Source organism: Cygnus atratus, chromosome 4 (genome assembly GCF_013377495.2).
Source record: "Cygnus atratus isolate AKBS03 ecotype Queensland, Australia chromosome 4, CAtr_DNAZoo_HiC_assembly, whole genome shotgun sequence".
NCBI classification, from domain to species: domain Eukaryota; kingdom Metazoa; phylum Chordata; class Aves; order Anseriformes; family Anatidae; genus Cygnus; species Cygnus atratus.
In genome coordinates, this window is record NC_066365.1 from 7,055,062 (window position 1) to 7,069,260 (window position 14,199).

At 38.0% G+C, this 14,199-nt stretch overlaps 1 protein-coding gene across 1 annotated transcript in view; it reads left to right on the forward strand.

Annotated features, from left to right (window-relative positions):
- PPP3CA (protein phosphatase 3 catalytic subunit alpha) overlaps positions 1–14,199 on the forward strand; it is a 198,460-nt gene that overhangs the window by 148,269 nt on the left and 35,992 nt on the right. Inside the window, exons 5-6 of the mRNA XM_035540680.1 lie at positions 642–787; positions 3,053–3,192. Coding sequence (XP_035396573.1) covers positions 642–787; positions 3,053–3,192 — 286 coding nt within the window. The remainder of the gene's footprint in view (positions 1–641; positions 788–3,052; positions 3,193–14,199) is intronic.

Genomic DNA, 14,199 nt, shown 5'->3' on the forward strand with positions numbered 1-14,199 from the left:
GTGACACACAAAAGCTCATTAGGTGTAGACCTTCACTTGCACATTGAAACTTTTTTCTGTGGCACTGTAAACTGAAGCTATTGCCATGCTCCTCTGTTGCATTTTTAGCAGCGGGTATAAAGGAAATGTTAATTGGCTCAAAGGCTTCATGGTTTTCTGACTTTAATATGCACATTGGTAAATTAACATTTCAGCTTCATTGTACCACCTCATTCATTTCATAATGGTCTTTCGGTAGATAATTAATTGTAAGGGACTGGGCTAAAGTTCTGATTACTTCATAGAGAGCTTTGAGTGAAAATGTAGTAGCTGATTACCATTCAGCAGACTTTTTAAGCCTTGCTGTATAGGTTTCATGGGAGACAACAATGGCATATTAAATTGGTTATTTACAGTTTTTAAGAAAAATGTAATGAACTTTTCAGAACTTCTGTTAGTTTCGCCTCAAATAGTAAATGAAGAATTTTTCCACCAATGAATAACAGTAGCCTTAAAGGTTTTTTTTGCATGAAGCAAGCTTTGCTGTAGTTCTCAGTGCAAGAGAGAGCAGTGACAGCAAGATTAGGGTTAAGTAGCATTCTATTGTTGTTTTCCTCTTAAGCGTTGGTTGCACTTTTTGATACCATTTTAATCTTTAAAAGGTAAAATCAAATATTCAGAACGAGTATACGATGCCTGCATGGATGCCTTTGACTGCCTTCCCTTGGCTGCTCTGATGAACCAACAATTCTTGTGTGTACATGGTGGCTTGTCTCCAGAGATCAACACCTTAGATGACATCAGAAAAGTAAGTCTGAGTAGTGTTTAGGTCTAATGAGAGAACGGTTAATCACTGATAACTAGAAATTGAATCCTTTCTCACTTTCATTTGTGTAAGATGCTTGTATGTCATTTTGACATTCACATTGACATTATTGTCTTTTAAAGGTCTTTTTAAATAGAATGTAAAAGGAATTGCTGCAATTAGTGGTGTTTTATTGAGGTGAAGAAATCACCAGCGTTCAGTATAACGCAGGATTTATCATCTTTTTTTCTGAAAAAAAAAAACTGCATTAGGAGGGAAATCAGTATTTAGGAACAAAGGAACACAGCATTAATTTCTTTAAGTAAAATCTATTGGCAGATTGTGAGCATACCAGCTGATGACTCCTTGCACCTTGTTAGGCATTCTGCACTCTTGGAGAGAAGTTAAATATATACATATATATATATGTATATGTATATATATATATATATTTCTAGAAAAATCTCACAATACCTAAATAATATAATAAAAATTGTGATATGATAGCAATAATTGTAGTCAAAACATTATTACTTAAAAAAAAAAAAAAAGTCAAGAGCTTCATTGTCAAAATTTTCTGCCATGGTTTTAATAGTACTGCACTTTGGTGTGCAGTGCTTATAAGAAACTTTTCATAACACAAGAGTATAATATAAGCACCAATTTACTGAGCCACACTTAGACAATATCAAACAGTATCTTTATGCACTCTAGTGTTGTTGCATGCTATCAAGGATTAATTCTTTTCATGTGGTTTGGTAAAAGAGATATTTAACCCATTCGTTTTTAGTGTTTCTAGTAGTAAAGATTTCATATTTCTTGCATGCAGTTTGAAACTTGTAAATATGGGTATACACTTCTGAAACTTACAGATACTGAAAGATGAATTGTATTCTAAGGTTAATTTTTAGCCTACTAAGAAATAAATATTGTTTAAAAATATAATTCTTAAACCAGTAATTACATATTCTGATTTAAATGCAATTAGATTAAGATATTGACAGCACTTTCAAAAATTACTGAATACAAAGTTTGGTTTCTGAGTTAAAGGTTCACTATTTCATTAAGCTAAAATATTCTCTGCCTGAAAATTAGCTGGCTTTGCACAGTGTAATAGCAGAGCAGCATTGTTTAGCGCTTAGATTCTAGATTAGGATCATTAACATCTTCACTTCACCCCCCCCCCCCCCCCATCACCCCCCCTTCCCCAGCAGGTTTATTGATCTTTGGCAATCAGTAGGAATTGTTTTTGCATATTTATGAATTGTTATTTAATTTAAATGAGTTATAGTTACAAAAGCATTAATTGCTTAGAGGGTTGAAATAAGTTAGAAGTGTAGGTATGCTATGAATATTTCATAATGAGGATGCAAAGATAAAATTGTGGTGGTCTCATTAAGACTCTTTAACTTGGTGTTGCAAACAGGTAAGACCACTTCTTTCTGGTTGAAAATTACATTTTTTTTTTTTTTTTTTTTTTAAATTATCAAATCTTCACTTGATCTTTCTGGAGAGAAAGATCCTCTTTCTTTCTAGAGAATGTTTTGGACTGCTGGCTTCACTCTTACAGCCATCTTAACAAGGACTGTTTTTGTATTAAAGGATGCTTACAGAGGAATACTGCTTTTTAATATTTTCATATTTTGTTATACTCTTATATGCAGTGTGATTCTATATAATTTAAATTTTTAATGCCAGTGGTCTTTTAATACCAGGCAGAAACACTAATTTTTAGCTGCTTAATTAGAGCTAGTGTTATGGGAGCAACAGGAATACCATGGCAAGATGCTGTAATGCAGAAATGTTTATATATATGAATGTATATATATATGTGTATATATATATGAATGTATTGAAATTAAAATGGGAGCTAGTTTTGAAATAACTTGTATTTTTTTTCTTGAATTGTCTGTCACATTAATCAAGTGCAATGATATTTGAAAAATCACAAAATACAGAATTACTATCTTTTTTCCATATTCACAAAGAACATAAAAAAAAAGGAAAAAAAAATCACATTGAGTGGGAATCCACTGTATCTCTTCATTTTTCATCTATATCTAGTACTGCTTCTCTTCATCAGTGTTAGCAAGGAACATTTTACTGTTATTCAAAATTCAGTGCTTTAAAGCTGAGAGTAACCCAAAGTTGAAAAGTAGTTTGCTTTGGGTGTTAGTTTGGCAACCTATGGAATGAAAAAAATAATACCTTTGCTTCAGTGTTTCTATTGAAAGAAGTTAGTATTTCTTTGTCTCCTATTTTTCTTAGTTAGATCGATTCAAGGAACCACCTGCATACGGACCTATGTGTGACATCCTGTGGTCAGATCCATTAGAGGACTTTGGAAATGAGAAGACTCAGGAACACTTTACTCACAACACAGTCAGGGGGTGCTCGTACTTCTACAGGTGAACATTACTTCTTTGATTTAATGGATTTCTCTGCGTCAGCTTGTTCTGGTTTGGTATAAATGTTCGCTTGAAGTTTACAGTGCTTCTTAGATAATTGGGTTGTGAAGAGGTCTGGCCCTTTTTTTTTCCCTGCAGGCTGGGCTTACTTTCAGGTAAATTCGTCTTTTATTTGTGTCTTGCCTTCTTCATACAACTGTAAAAACCTAAATGACTTAATTTTATTCACCAAAGCCCATGTATTTCATTTATGTTTCTCCTTACAAGTTAGGGAATGAACTTGACTCTTTTAAAAAGGGGTAGTTAACTTTTAAGTTTCAAACTAGAAATGTAGTTAATTTTGAATAAAAAATACTAGCGTTGGAAGACTCACTACCTATTGCTCTGCAGGGTACGTAAAAATTGATTTCTCCACACAGGCACGTTTTTTCCAGGTCTATTGAACTTCTGCTTAAATTTGGGACTAGTTCTTCCCATGAAATTTAGTATTTGAACAGTGTTGGTTAAATCGGACTTGCTAAGAGCTGAAATGTAGACAACTTGCCTGTGATGTTCTCGCAGAAACGTGTATGGATTTAAATGCAAGGACATCAAATTATAAGTATCTTTAAGTGATTTCTTTTTATATGTGTTAAAAATAAACCTGAGAATATTACCGAAAAGTAATAGTGGGTATAGAAGCAAATCTAAAAGAAACCTGTGGGTCAGTTTCTGACTGTTTAAAGGAAGCTTTCTGTTTCTTTTCTGCTTAGTAGTTATTGTAAAATACTATCCTTTAAGCATGGTTTTTATGTGTCTCTATCAGTGTAAAGAGTCGGGAGACTCTTAACTACCGTACATTGAAGCAGTGCCTTTCTTTGGGTGATGGGGAATGTGCCCTTGTCAGCACACAGGGAAACCAAAGCAATCAACCAGTTCCCTTTTCTCAGTTTGGTCTGACGTGAAGCTGGTTGCTGCCTTTTTCCATTCCCAGTGGTAGGTTTCTTGGTTTCTAGAGTCCTGTGGACACCAGGCAGTAGAAACCCTGCAGGTGTGCTTGAGCTGCTGGTGAAGAACTACTCAAGTGCTGCTTCCGTTCTCTCTTCATCATAAGAAGAGTCTGTGTTACCTTATGAACGGTGGTGGTGATTTTGAGGTGTACACTGTAGGGATTTTGAGGGTTTTTTGTTGTTGTTAGGGTAGTTCAGGCAAGCTTGCAAGGAAAAGAGTGGAATGGAACTGACAGAGGGGGAGGTTGAGTGGCAGAATGAGAAATGTATTCAGTGAAATCTTCATTTAAAAAAAAAAAAAAGGGTTCAGTCAAAATGTTAAGAGGTTGTTGAATCTTCTGAAGGGATTAGTTCTACTTCAGTCCATGCTAGCGATATGCAGGTCTAAGTTTTCCATAAGACGTCAGCAGAAATGAGGAATCCAGCTTTTTTAGTGATCTCAGAAGACCTCACCTGGAATGCAGCTGACCCTTAGCTGTTTAGTAACATGTAGAAAGAAATCAATGACTTCCACCAGTAACCAGGAGACAGAGCTGCTAGAATCGGCCCCCTAGTTGGTAATGTTAGCAGAAAGGTAACTGATGGGTTGACCTATAGAAATTAGTTTACCTACTCCTTTCTCTGAGCTGTAATTGCTCCAGCATGGGATGGGCTGAGAACAAAGCAGTTTGTACCGCAGCCTGTGCTGTCCACACGCACCTTTTGTGGATAAGTAATACCACGGCGCTCAGATCAATAAAGCCTGGAATGTGCTCAATAAATGTGTTTGGTCTCATTATGAAAGAAGGTGTCAAACTGTTGCAAACAATTGATCTGTGGAGAAATGGGCTTATGACTCCGAGGGCTAAAATCATTTCTCTTCCTTTGAATAACACTGAACACTGCGCTTGACGCATGCCTAGGACTCCCAGGCACTGTTCACTACAAACAATGAGTAATAGCAGTTTCCTCTCATGAACCTCTCTTGAAATGTGAAAAGCCTTGCAGACATGCCTTGTGCTCAGATGCTTGTTATGTACTTCTTCAGAGCACCTTTTAGATTTTAGGGTTGTCTTCCAGGGTTGTTTCTCAAAATTACCCTAAAATTCCCCTAAAGTATATATCCGTTTTTCTCCTGAAAATGTAAGATATCAGATCTAGTCTGTATTCTGTTTCATATTCAGAAAAGTGCATATTCAGGAAAAGATGAAATATTTGCAAGATGCCTAGTTGTGAGGTAACGTGTGAGGGGAAATGGAACTGCGTAACGACACTAGCAGATGCCTAGCTTGGTGCCAACTTTATCCGAGATTATATAAAAGCAAGTGTTACTCTAAAAAGAAGTACCTAATCGTTTTTAAGTTCACTAATTGCTTACCTAATGATAATTCATGGCAAAAAATAATAATAATAATAATAAAAGAATCCATGATTACACAGTGCAGCATCTAGTTTTGCTTGCCTTTTCTAGTTAGCTCCTAAGAAAAGGAGTGTGTTTTCCTAAACAGCAGCTCAGCTTGTAGAGAAATGACTTAATTAGGCTGTCCTTCCTCAAGGCTGTCCTTCCTGTCCGTTGATAGAATGGACTTTGTTTATTCTTTGATAAATAAAAGTTCTTAGCCATTTCCAGAATGGAAAGTTAAAAGATAGCAGTGGGCATTTTGTAGGAAGGTCAGAAAGATTTCAGAGACACGCAAGCCAGAAAAATGATTTCTAGATGATTAAGATCTCTTAATTACAGGAAGAATCAGTAATAAATAGTTGTCATTTTGTCAGACATGTTCATGATCATGGCAAATTCCAAGTGACTTTTAAAGTGATTTTAGAGCTATAACAAAATGCTATGAGAAAGATGCATTCAACAGTAATGCAGCTTTCCGTGTACATGCAATGTGTTAATTGGGCTTTCCAGCTCAGTAGTACATTCAGTCTTCTCTATTCATCCACAACTCATTTGTGAACTGTTGAGCCATTTGTATGAGCTAAATATATATGAGAAATTATAAAGAATGTAGTTTACATTAATCTGACAATCTTTTCACTACTTTTATTAGGTGATCTCTCACAGTCTATTGAATTTCAAACTGATCAAGGTTTTCTTCAAGAAATTTCCTTTTGTATAACAGTCCTTGAAGCTAGTATGGCTAGCACTGTAAAATCTCAGTTCTGGAAATTACAGACCTAACCTGTCATTTAGAGATGTAAAGAATAGCTTAATTTTCAAGGGTGCTAAGAGTGAGCACTTAATAAATGTCTTTTGTATCCAGCAACAATTCACACTGTAGATTGCCAAAATCTGTGCATCCTGGGAAATAGCAGTAACACAATGCTAGAGAAAAAAGTAATTTTTGGAAATGTATTTAATTTCTTTGTACCTTAAAGTAAACAAAGAACAACAGTGATGAGATTTCATTTCCCTTTTCTGAAATAAAAGCTCATATGACCTTTACAGTTTTGGTCATGTTAGTTGATGCAATTTCTTGAAAGAGTAAAAAATAATTAATGGAGTGCTAGTTGTGTAAATTAGTTTTTAATTATTAAAGCAAACTTTTCTTCCATCCTAACCCATAGAAAATTACTTTGTATTCAGGAAATGTTACAAACAAAGGAAGTAATTTTTCCTTGAGTGTGTTGTTTTTGTTTTGTCTTTTTTTTAACATATTTTTCAGCCGATTGCCAGTAAAGGTGTTTCCTCTTTGTTTATCAGAGTATGTAGCTTTGCTTTGTATTTATTTAGTGTATATTTATTTGTGCTTGGCTGGTTGCACTGATCTTGCCAATGACCCATTGCACTTACTTCATGGAGAAGGGTTACAGTAACTTGAGCATTTCTGTGAGAAATGCATCTAACGTGACAAGGTATACTGCTACTTATATTGAGAATGGCTTCTTTCACTGAACGGAAAGCTTGAAGAAGTCAGCTAGACTTTTTTCCCCTCAGAAAAATAGTACTAACTTAAGGAGAGACAGCCAGTAAGTGGGTTTAGGCAATTGTGAGGCAGGAGGGAAAACTCTCCTTTCCAAACCATACTAGGATCATGAATGTCATTGTTCCCAGGAGATTTATGGGATGGATGAAGAATTAAAATATTCTTTCATCACATTTAGACAAAGTTACTATGAGCGTATGTAGTCCTAACCGTGAAAATTGCAATTGGATCTGAGCCCAGCTTGTTTAATTTCCTTTGTGTCAAAGCTCTGGTAAAGAATTTCAGGAGTTTGGTTACGCCACTGAGGTAATTAACTGTGTCTTATCCTGTGGAAAGGGCTTCCTATCAGGAGTAAGCACATGCAGAAGCTAAACACTCGCTTTCTGGGATTGATTTATGTGTATGAGACTTGGTTAATTAATAACTGTTAACAAGAGCACAAGAGTGGCACGAGCCCGGCCCAAGCCAACGGATGGACTTAGAACTAGAGCAACTACTTGGAAATTTTCTGCAGGTATTGCACTCTAGGTTCATGGGTCTTGTTAGTGAGCTTCATATTAGTTCTTAGGGAATGCTGAGATATATCAAGGTGTTTGGCTGTTGATTGCATTGTTATATTTTTAAAAAGCAATAAAAAAAGGAAGGCAGAGATGTTTAATGGTAGCAAAGAGTGGCTAGCGTTGCAGACCCCTGAATGTTCTTCATTTGCTAGCCTTGGGCAAAAGTGAAATGACTTGGCCTTACAGATGCTGTGGGTTAGAATAATAATTCTAGACCTGCCAGCACATCATTTCAGTGGCTTACTTTACACATATTTTAAGTTTGTGAGTATGCAAGCACTAGATAAATGTGTGCTAAAAAGCTTTTGAAGATTGTAGCACCTTTCACCTTAAGGTGTGAGGCATAGTTACATGAATGTTTTTGAGCTGTAGCAGCATTTTGAACAGATTATTTTGCCCACCTTTTCATTCTGCCATCTCCAAGGCCAGAAGTCTTATGCTGCCTTCATATTATGCAATCAGCTGTATTAGTAGGATTGCTCATGTACTTCATCAGACCTGGGAACACATCCAGTCTTAAAAAGAATGACTTTGCAGAAAAAAAATACGTGTTTATGTGTTCTAATCCAGTGCAGCTCCCTAGTCCATTTCTGAGTGCAGACAGCACGATGAAGGGCAAGAGAAAACAGGCAGTAAGAGCTGTGATAGCAGCTGCCTAGGACTGTGGAGTAGCAAAAGCATTTGCTTTTGACTTTGGCCTTTGATGGCTGAAGTGCAAGGTCAATCAGTTTTGATGAAAACCTTTTTTATACCTGCATCCAATCTTATGAAGTTGTTGGGTTAAATTTGAATGCCTTCTTTTTAAGGAAATGTTCACATCACCTTATTATTGGTATGGTGAAGGATATGAAGAAAAATTAATTTTTTTTTGGTACTGGTTCACAGTGGGAGATCAAGCCTATTTCCAAGGCCATGTGTTCTTAAGAAATACTTGATTTACTACTTACTCATCTTTTCCTCTGATGCTTCCAAAGTTTCTTGTGCTTGGCAAAGATTTGTCTTTTCAGTTATTATCGTGTAACACTAAAAGAGAAGAAAATGTAAATGGTTTACAACTTTGTAATTATTTGTAACTGTTAAAACTGCATACACAGTTATTTGGCTAACCAGTAGTAAAAATCTGCTGGATGTCATGAGTATAAAAGGGAGAAACAAGATTATTTTAATTAGGACGGGGAATTTTGTCATTATCATTCCTTTAAGAAATTCATTCTGTCTCATATATTGAAAAGAGCTTTCATGATTAAACATTTAATCAAGAGAGCAATTTGTGAATATGTTAACATATATTATCAAGCTCTGAAGTTACTACTATGACACTAGCCACCTGTCCAAGTTGCATTTAGCCAGGTGCACATAGCAGGGTTAAAGGCAGGTTAGTGAAGAGCAGAAAAGTTGCCAGAACATTCTGCTGTTGTCCTGCTATGGCTGCTTCTACAGCTTCCAAAAAGTCATCTGGGGGCGAATGTGGGGGGAAGAAAGCCAACTGTCTTGGTAGATCTTTGTCATTTCCTCCTACCTTCTAGAAAACCAGTATGTGTAGATACCCTCTTTTGTTTGTTTTATGTTACAAACATTTCAAAATATATTTAAAGCATCGTTATCGAATGTATGACTCATTTTCTGTCCTGTCCATGTCAGATAGGTTGCTTAGCTCCATCTTCACATTTCCTCTAATCCTAGATCTAGCTGAGAGCTCTAGTTGTGCTTGGCTGAAACCTTTAAATTATGCCTGCTAGGAACTGACCTCTGAGGCCATGTGGGAGGTGGAGATCACTGGGCTCTTGGAGCGTAGGATCATTCACTGTAATTTGGGGAGATCTAAAAGAGGCTGAGATGGAAGCTGTTATTCTTATGTACTGTTGGTATTTTTGTAGCTTTGAAAGGCTTCCTGAAGAGTTAGTGCCTTCAGGATATGGTGTTGATGCAGAATGAAGGAGAACCATGCTCCCAAGGTGCTTGTGCCTGTTGTCTTAAAGTGTAAGAACATTACTGGATGCAAAATAAACTTTGTTCAAATAATAATACAGAATCACAGAATGGTTAAGGTTCGAAGGGACCTCTGGAGATCATCTAGTCCAACCCCCTGTCAAGCAGGGTCACCTAGAGCACATTGCACAGGATCAGATCCAGGTGGGTTCTGAGTATCTCCAGAGAAGGAGACTCCACAACCTCTTGGGGCAACCTGTTCCAGTGCTCTGTCACCCTCACATATTCAAGTGGAACTTCCTGTGTTGCAGTTTGCGCCCATTGCCTCTTGTTCTGTTGCTGGGCACCACTGAAGAGAGTCTGTCCTCATCCTCTTGACACCCTCCCTTCAGATATTTATACATAGGGATAAGATCCCCTCTCAGCCCTCTCTTCTCCAGCCTAAACAAGCTCAACTCCCTCAGCCTTTCCTCATCAGAGACATGCTCCAGTCCCCTAACCATCTTTGTAGCCCTCTGCTGGGCTCTCTCCAGGAGCTCCAGGTCTCTCTTGTACTGGGGAGCCCAGCACTGGACATGGCACTCCAGATGTGGCCTCTCCAGGGCTGAGAAGAGGGGCAGGATCCCACCGGCCTTCTTGGCCACAGGGGCCCATTGCTGGCTCACGGTTAACCTGTTGTCTACCAGGACTTCCAGGTCCTTCTCCACAGGGCTGCTTTTCAGCAGGCCAGCCCCCAACCTGCCCTGGTGCATGCCATGATTCCTCCCTAGGTGCAGGACCCTGCATTCACCTCTGCTGAGCTTCATGAGGTTCCTCTCTGCCCAACTCTCCAGCCTGTCCAGGTCTCTCTGAATGGCAGCACAGCCTTGTGGTGGATCAGCACACAAGTAGAAATTATCGAGGTATACATGTAGCTGAGTGTGCTTGCTGTGCAGTCCATTCAATTTTTCCAGCTGTTGGAAGACCAGCTTGACAGTATCTAACATTTTGGTTCATATTAGCAAAGTATTGTTTCTATTTCACAATTGTACAGAAGAAATGGATCATGCAAAAGATACCTCCGAACTAGTAAAATATGCATGAGAAATTTTAATTAAAAAGGGGTGCAGAAGGAGGGAATAACACAGTCCATGGAGAATAACATCTCTAGTTTAGCACTGGGGTATTTTGTTTTCTCTGTGAGTCACTGCTCTTCTGTGATTCAGCATGACACATGAAGCGCAGGCAGAGCGGTAGGTTGTTCTGGAAAAGCCTGTTGCGTGGGGGGGGTCTGTTTGTTTGTTTTCTCTCTTGGCCAAATATTTTATTTCTGGCTCAGATGAATTACAGCCTGGGCTCTGCAAAGCAGGGCAAGGAGGAGAGGCTTTCTGGAAGGGTAGCAATCATGAAAAAAAGTTGGGAATTTGCTTACAGGAGGACCGTTTTGATAAGAAAGATTTGAAAATCCAGCAATTTTAATTAGGAAAAAAAAAATCAAGAATCCAAGTAGAAATTCTCTTCTGTAGAAGCTTGTTTCTATTAACCTTTGACATAATCTTTGGTTGTTTGGCAGTTTCCAGGGCTTGCTGCTGTTTGTCTGAAGGCTGTGAGATCCTGTCCTCCCAAGGCCCAGAACTTCGGGATTTCATATTTTATATCTCTGGATTTGCTTCTCTAGATTACTGTAGAATGTTTTTCTATATTTTGTGTTGAAGGATATTATTTAACATGAAATCACATTTAGGCAGGAGCAAACTCATATTTACAAAGTGCTGAAAATTAAAGTCCTGTATTTGTCAAACTGGTAAAGCATATGTAACAGCTGCATACAGCTGAAAACTTTGCTTCTCCCCAGCCCTCACTTCAGCAAGCAGCTAAAGAAAAAATAAGTCAGAGTTGCTTTGCATTTTTTAAACTAAAATATTCAGATAGGCTGCTCATCTGCTGAGGTTTGGTAATAGGAGTATTATCATGCTTCACTTGCAGGAAAAGATGGCAGCCCAATTTTCCTCCATGTGCATGGAGCACTATTTGGCCTCTCTGTCCTTCTAGATAGTGGACCCTATAGAATCTGAAAAAGAGCCAACACCTGCTAATAGAAGTCTATTTTCCATGGTTGTATAAAGAATAAGATAAAGATTTAAAAAAAATATATAACTTTTCTACTTTGAAATGGAAAGAAGAACCTATTTAGAAGCATTTTTTTTTACCACTTCATTATATCTTCTTTAAAAGCAGTACTTAACGCTGGATGAAAAGAATACCATAGAAAAAAAAATAGTCTAGACATTTTGAGCAGCTGCACTGATAATGAACATAATCAACTGTCTATCAGATTTTTCATTATAGACCCCAGTTTTCAGAAGTTAATGTAAAAATTTCTAAACAAAATGTACCATAAGTCTACATTTAGTCACAATTAATTATGAAGAGAAATGTATGCAAATTAGATCTCATTTGCCAGTGGTTTGAATGGCAGCCTGTCAGCATTTGAGATCACTGCAGTTGCCAAAACTATATCCTATCTAATCTGGGAGTTTAAGTTATAAAATAACTTCCAATCTTTTTAGACAATTCCATGTACCATACCTGTGTCTAAGAATATACAGGAGGTGGGCCATATCTGGAACCAGCAATATATCCTTTGAGTGGATTTGTAGGCTCTAGCTGCAGAGAACATTTCAGCTTCAAAATGTGCAGGAAGGTTGGAAGTGAACAGTACCATTTCCCTTGGATAAACCAAAGAAAGATGATACATTAGATTATGCTTTTTTTTCTCATGAATTTTCATCTCTTTCATGCATGTAGCGAGAAATGGGATGGAGCTGTTAAGTGGTTGTAAGTAGGCTCTGAAGGTGGCCCATGAAATCATGGCTGGGACAGCAGGTCTTTTTTATAATGTTTGGTTGAGATATTTTTTTTTAAAACTTGGTCATAATATTTAACAACAGTTTTTACTTATGTATTTTGCTTAACCGTGCTACTACTGTATGGCTGCATCTTGTTCCTAAGGTTCTGCAAAATAGTGTACTCGTACTAGTCTCTTCCATACTACGTACAGCCCCATAACATAATACCTGTGTGTGAGTTACACGTAGAGATTCAGAGACTCTGCAGGTTGGTTTGTGTTACTTACAGGCATGCCGTGAGCCCATTGTGCTGCAGAGCCAGCACAGAAGCGATCGCGGAGATGCCTTGGTGTCTTCCCCGACACCTTGTATTTCCTCTTTTAAACCTTTCCGCCTGTTCTATTATTTGAACTACAGGAGACGTTGAATCAATACTGGAAAATAACATGGTGAATGGATGTTAATGCAGGGTCTGTTCTGCTTTTTCTTCAGCCATCAGGTGAAATTTCAGAGCTGGTTTGTGAAGTTTACACCATTTGTCATCAGTTTTTTTTTTTTTTGCAGCAGGTTTGATTTTTGCTCTCCAGCTTGTCCAGCAGTGAGACGAGGGAATTGTAACATCTGTGTGCCATATCCTGGGCCTCCATTCCAGGAAAACATGTCTCCTGGATATATCTGCTGCCTGATAATGGCAGGCTGGAAGAATCTCTGGCCTTGGTTCCACAAATGGCTCGTCTGCTGGTGCTGAGAAGCACTGCTGAGGGCAGGACAACACAGCAGACTAGCACTCTTATCTGGTTATTATGGAATTTTGTCTTTATGTGAGCGTTAATCAAACAGAAGCAAGTGACAGGAGGTGGTAACACTTGCCGCCTCCCCAGGATTAATGTTTTAAATGCAACTTCTTTAGGCTCCTGTGAGCGTGGGGCCAGTACCGTGCTGGATCTTTGCCAGCGAGGAAGGCTAAATTCAGAAGTGCCTTTCAGACGTAGGGTCACCAGGTGCCGGGATTTGGAATGAGGCTGTCTGCTACCTCATGGGGTGCCCACTTCCCTGCCAGGAGGAACGATCGTGAAAGATACAGCATTTTAACGTAATGATTGCTGGGTTTCAAGGGTGGCAAATAAATCTGCATAAAGCAAAACAAATTGCATAGAATTGACCTGAAGGGGGGAAAAAAGAGAAGAGCCTCTAGATGTCATCTGGATAAAGTCTTTCCCATCCTAGATGCCTTTAAGAGGCCTGATAAGGATTTGTCAGATCTGTGAAGCATATTTTTAATTCCCTTGCTACTTCTACTTTACGCGTTTACAAGCATGTTCTTAGTCCTGTTTTGTTCTTGCTATAGTTGGCTTTTGACAGGGGAAACCAGGACAGTTCTGCATTAAATTAATACAGATAGGAGAAGAGTTGTTTTGCTGCCTGACTTGAGGTGATAGATGGCCATCATGCTGGTTGTCCTTGAACATGGAAAGTCATCAGTGATTTAAAAGCAAGAAGAAAACAGTCGTTACAGAAGTAAACAACTTATTTTAGAAAGCAGCAATATGGAGCAATTTCAATTTCTGTAACGTTTATTTAGGTATAATTTTAAATAAATATCTAAAATAATGATATTTCACACTTGTGCTGTCAAAACTGCATACAGGTTGTTTTGTGGTTTTGTTGCACATGCTTTTCATTCATGGTCAGCGTCTCTAATGGTACGAAGGGTTTCATGGTGCAGAGGTGGTGACAAAAGGCTCCTAATTTTTCTTTGAAAGCAACACTGTTCATGTGCAGTGAAAATTAT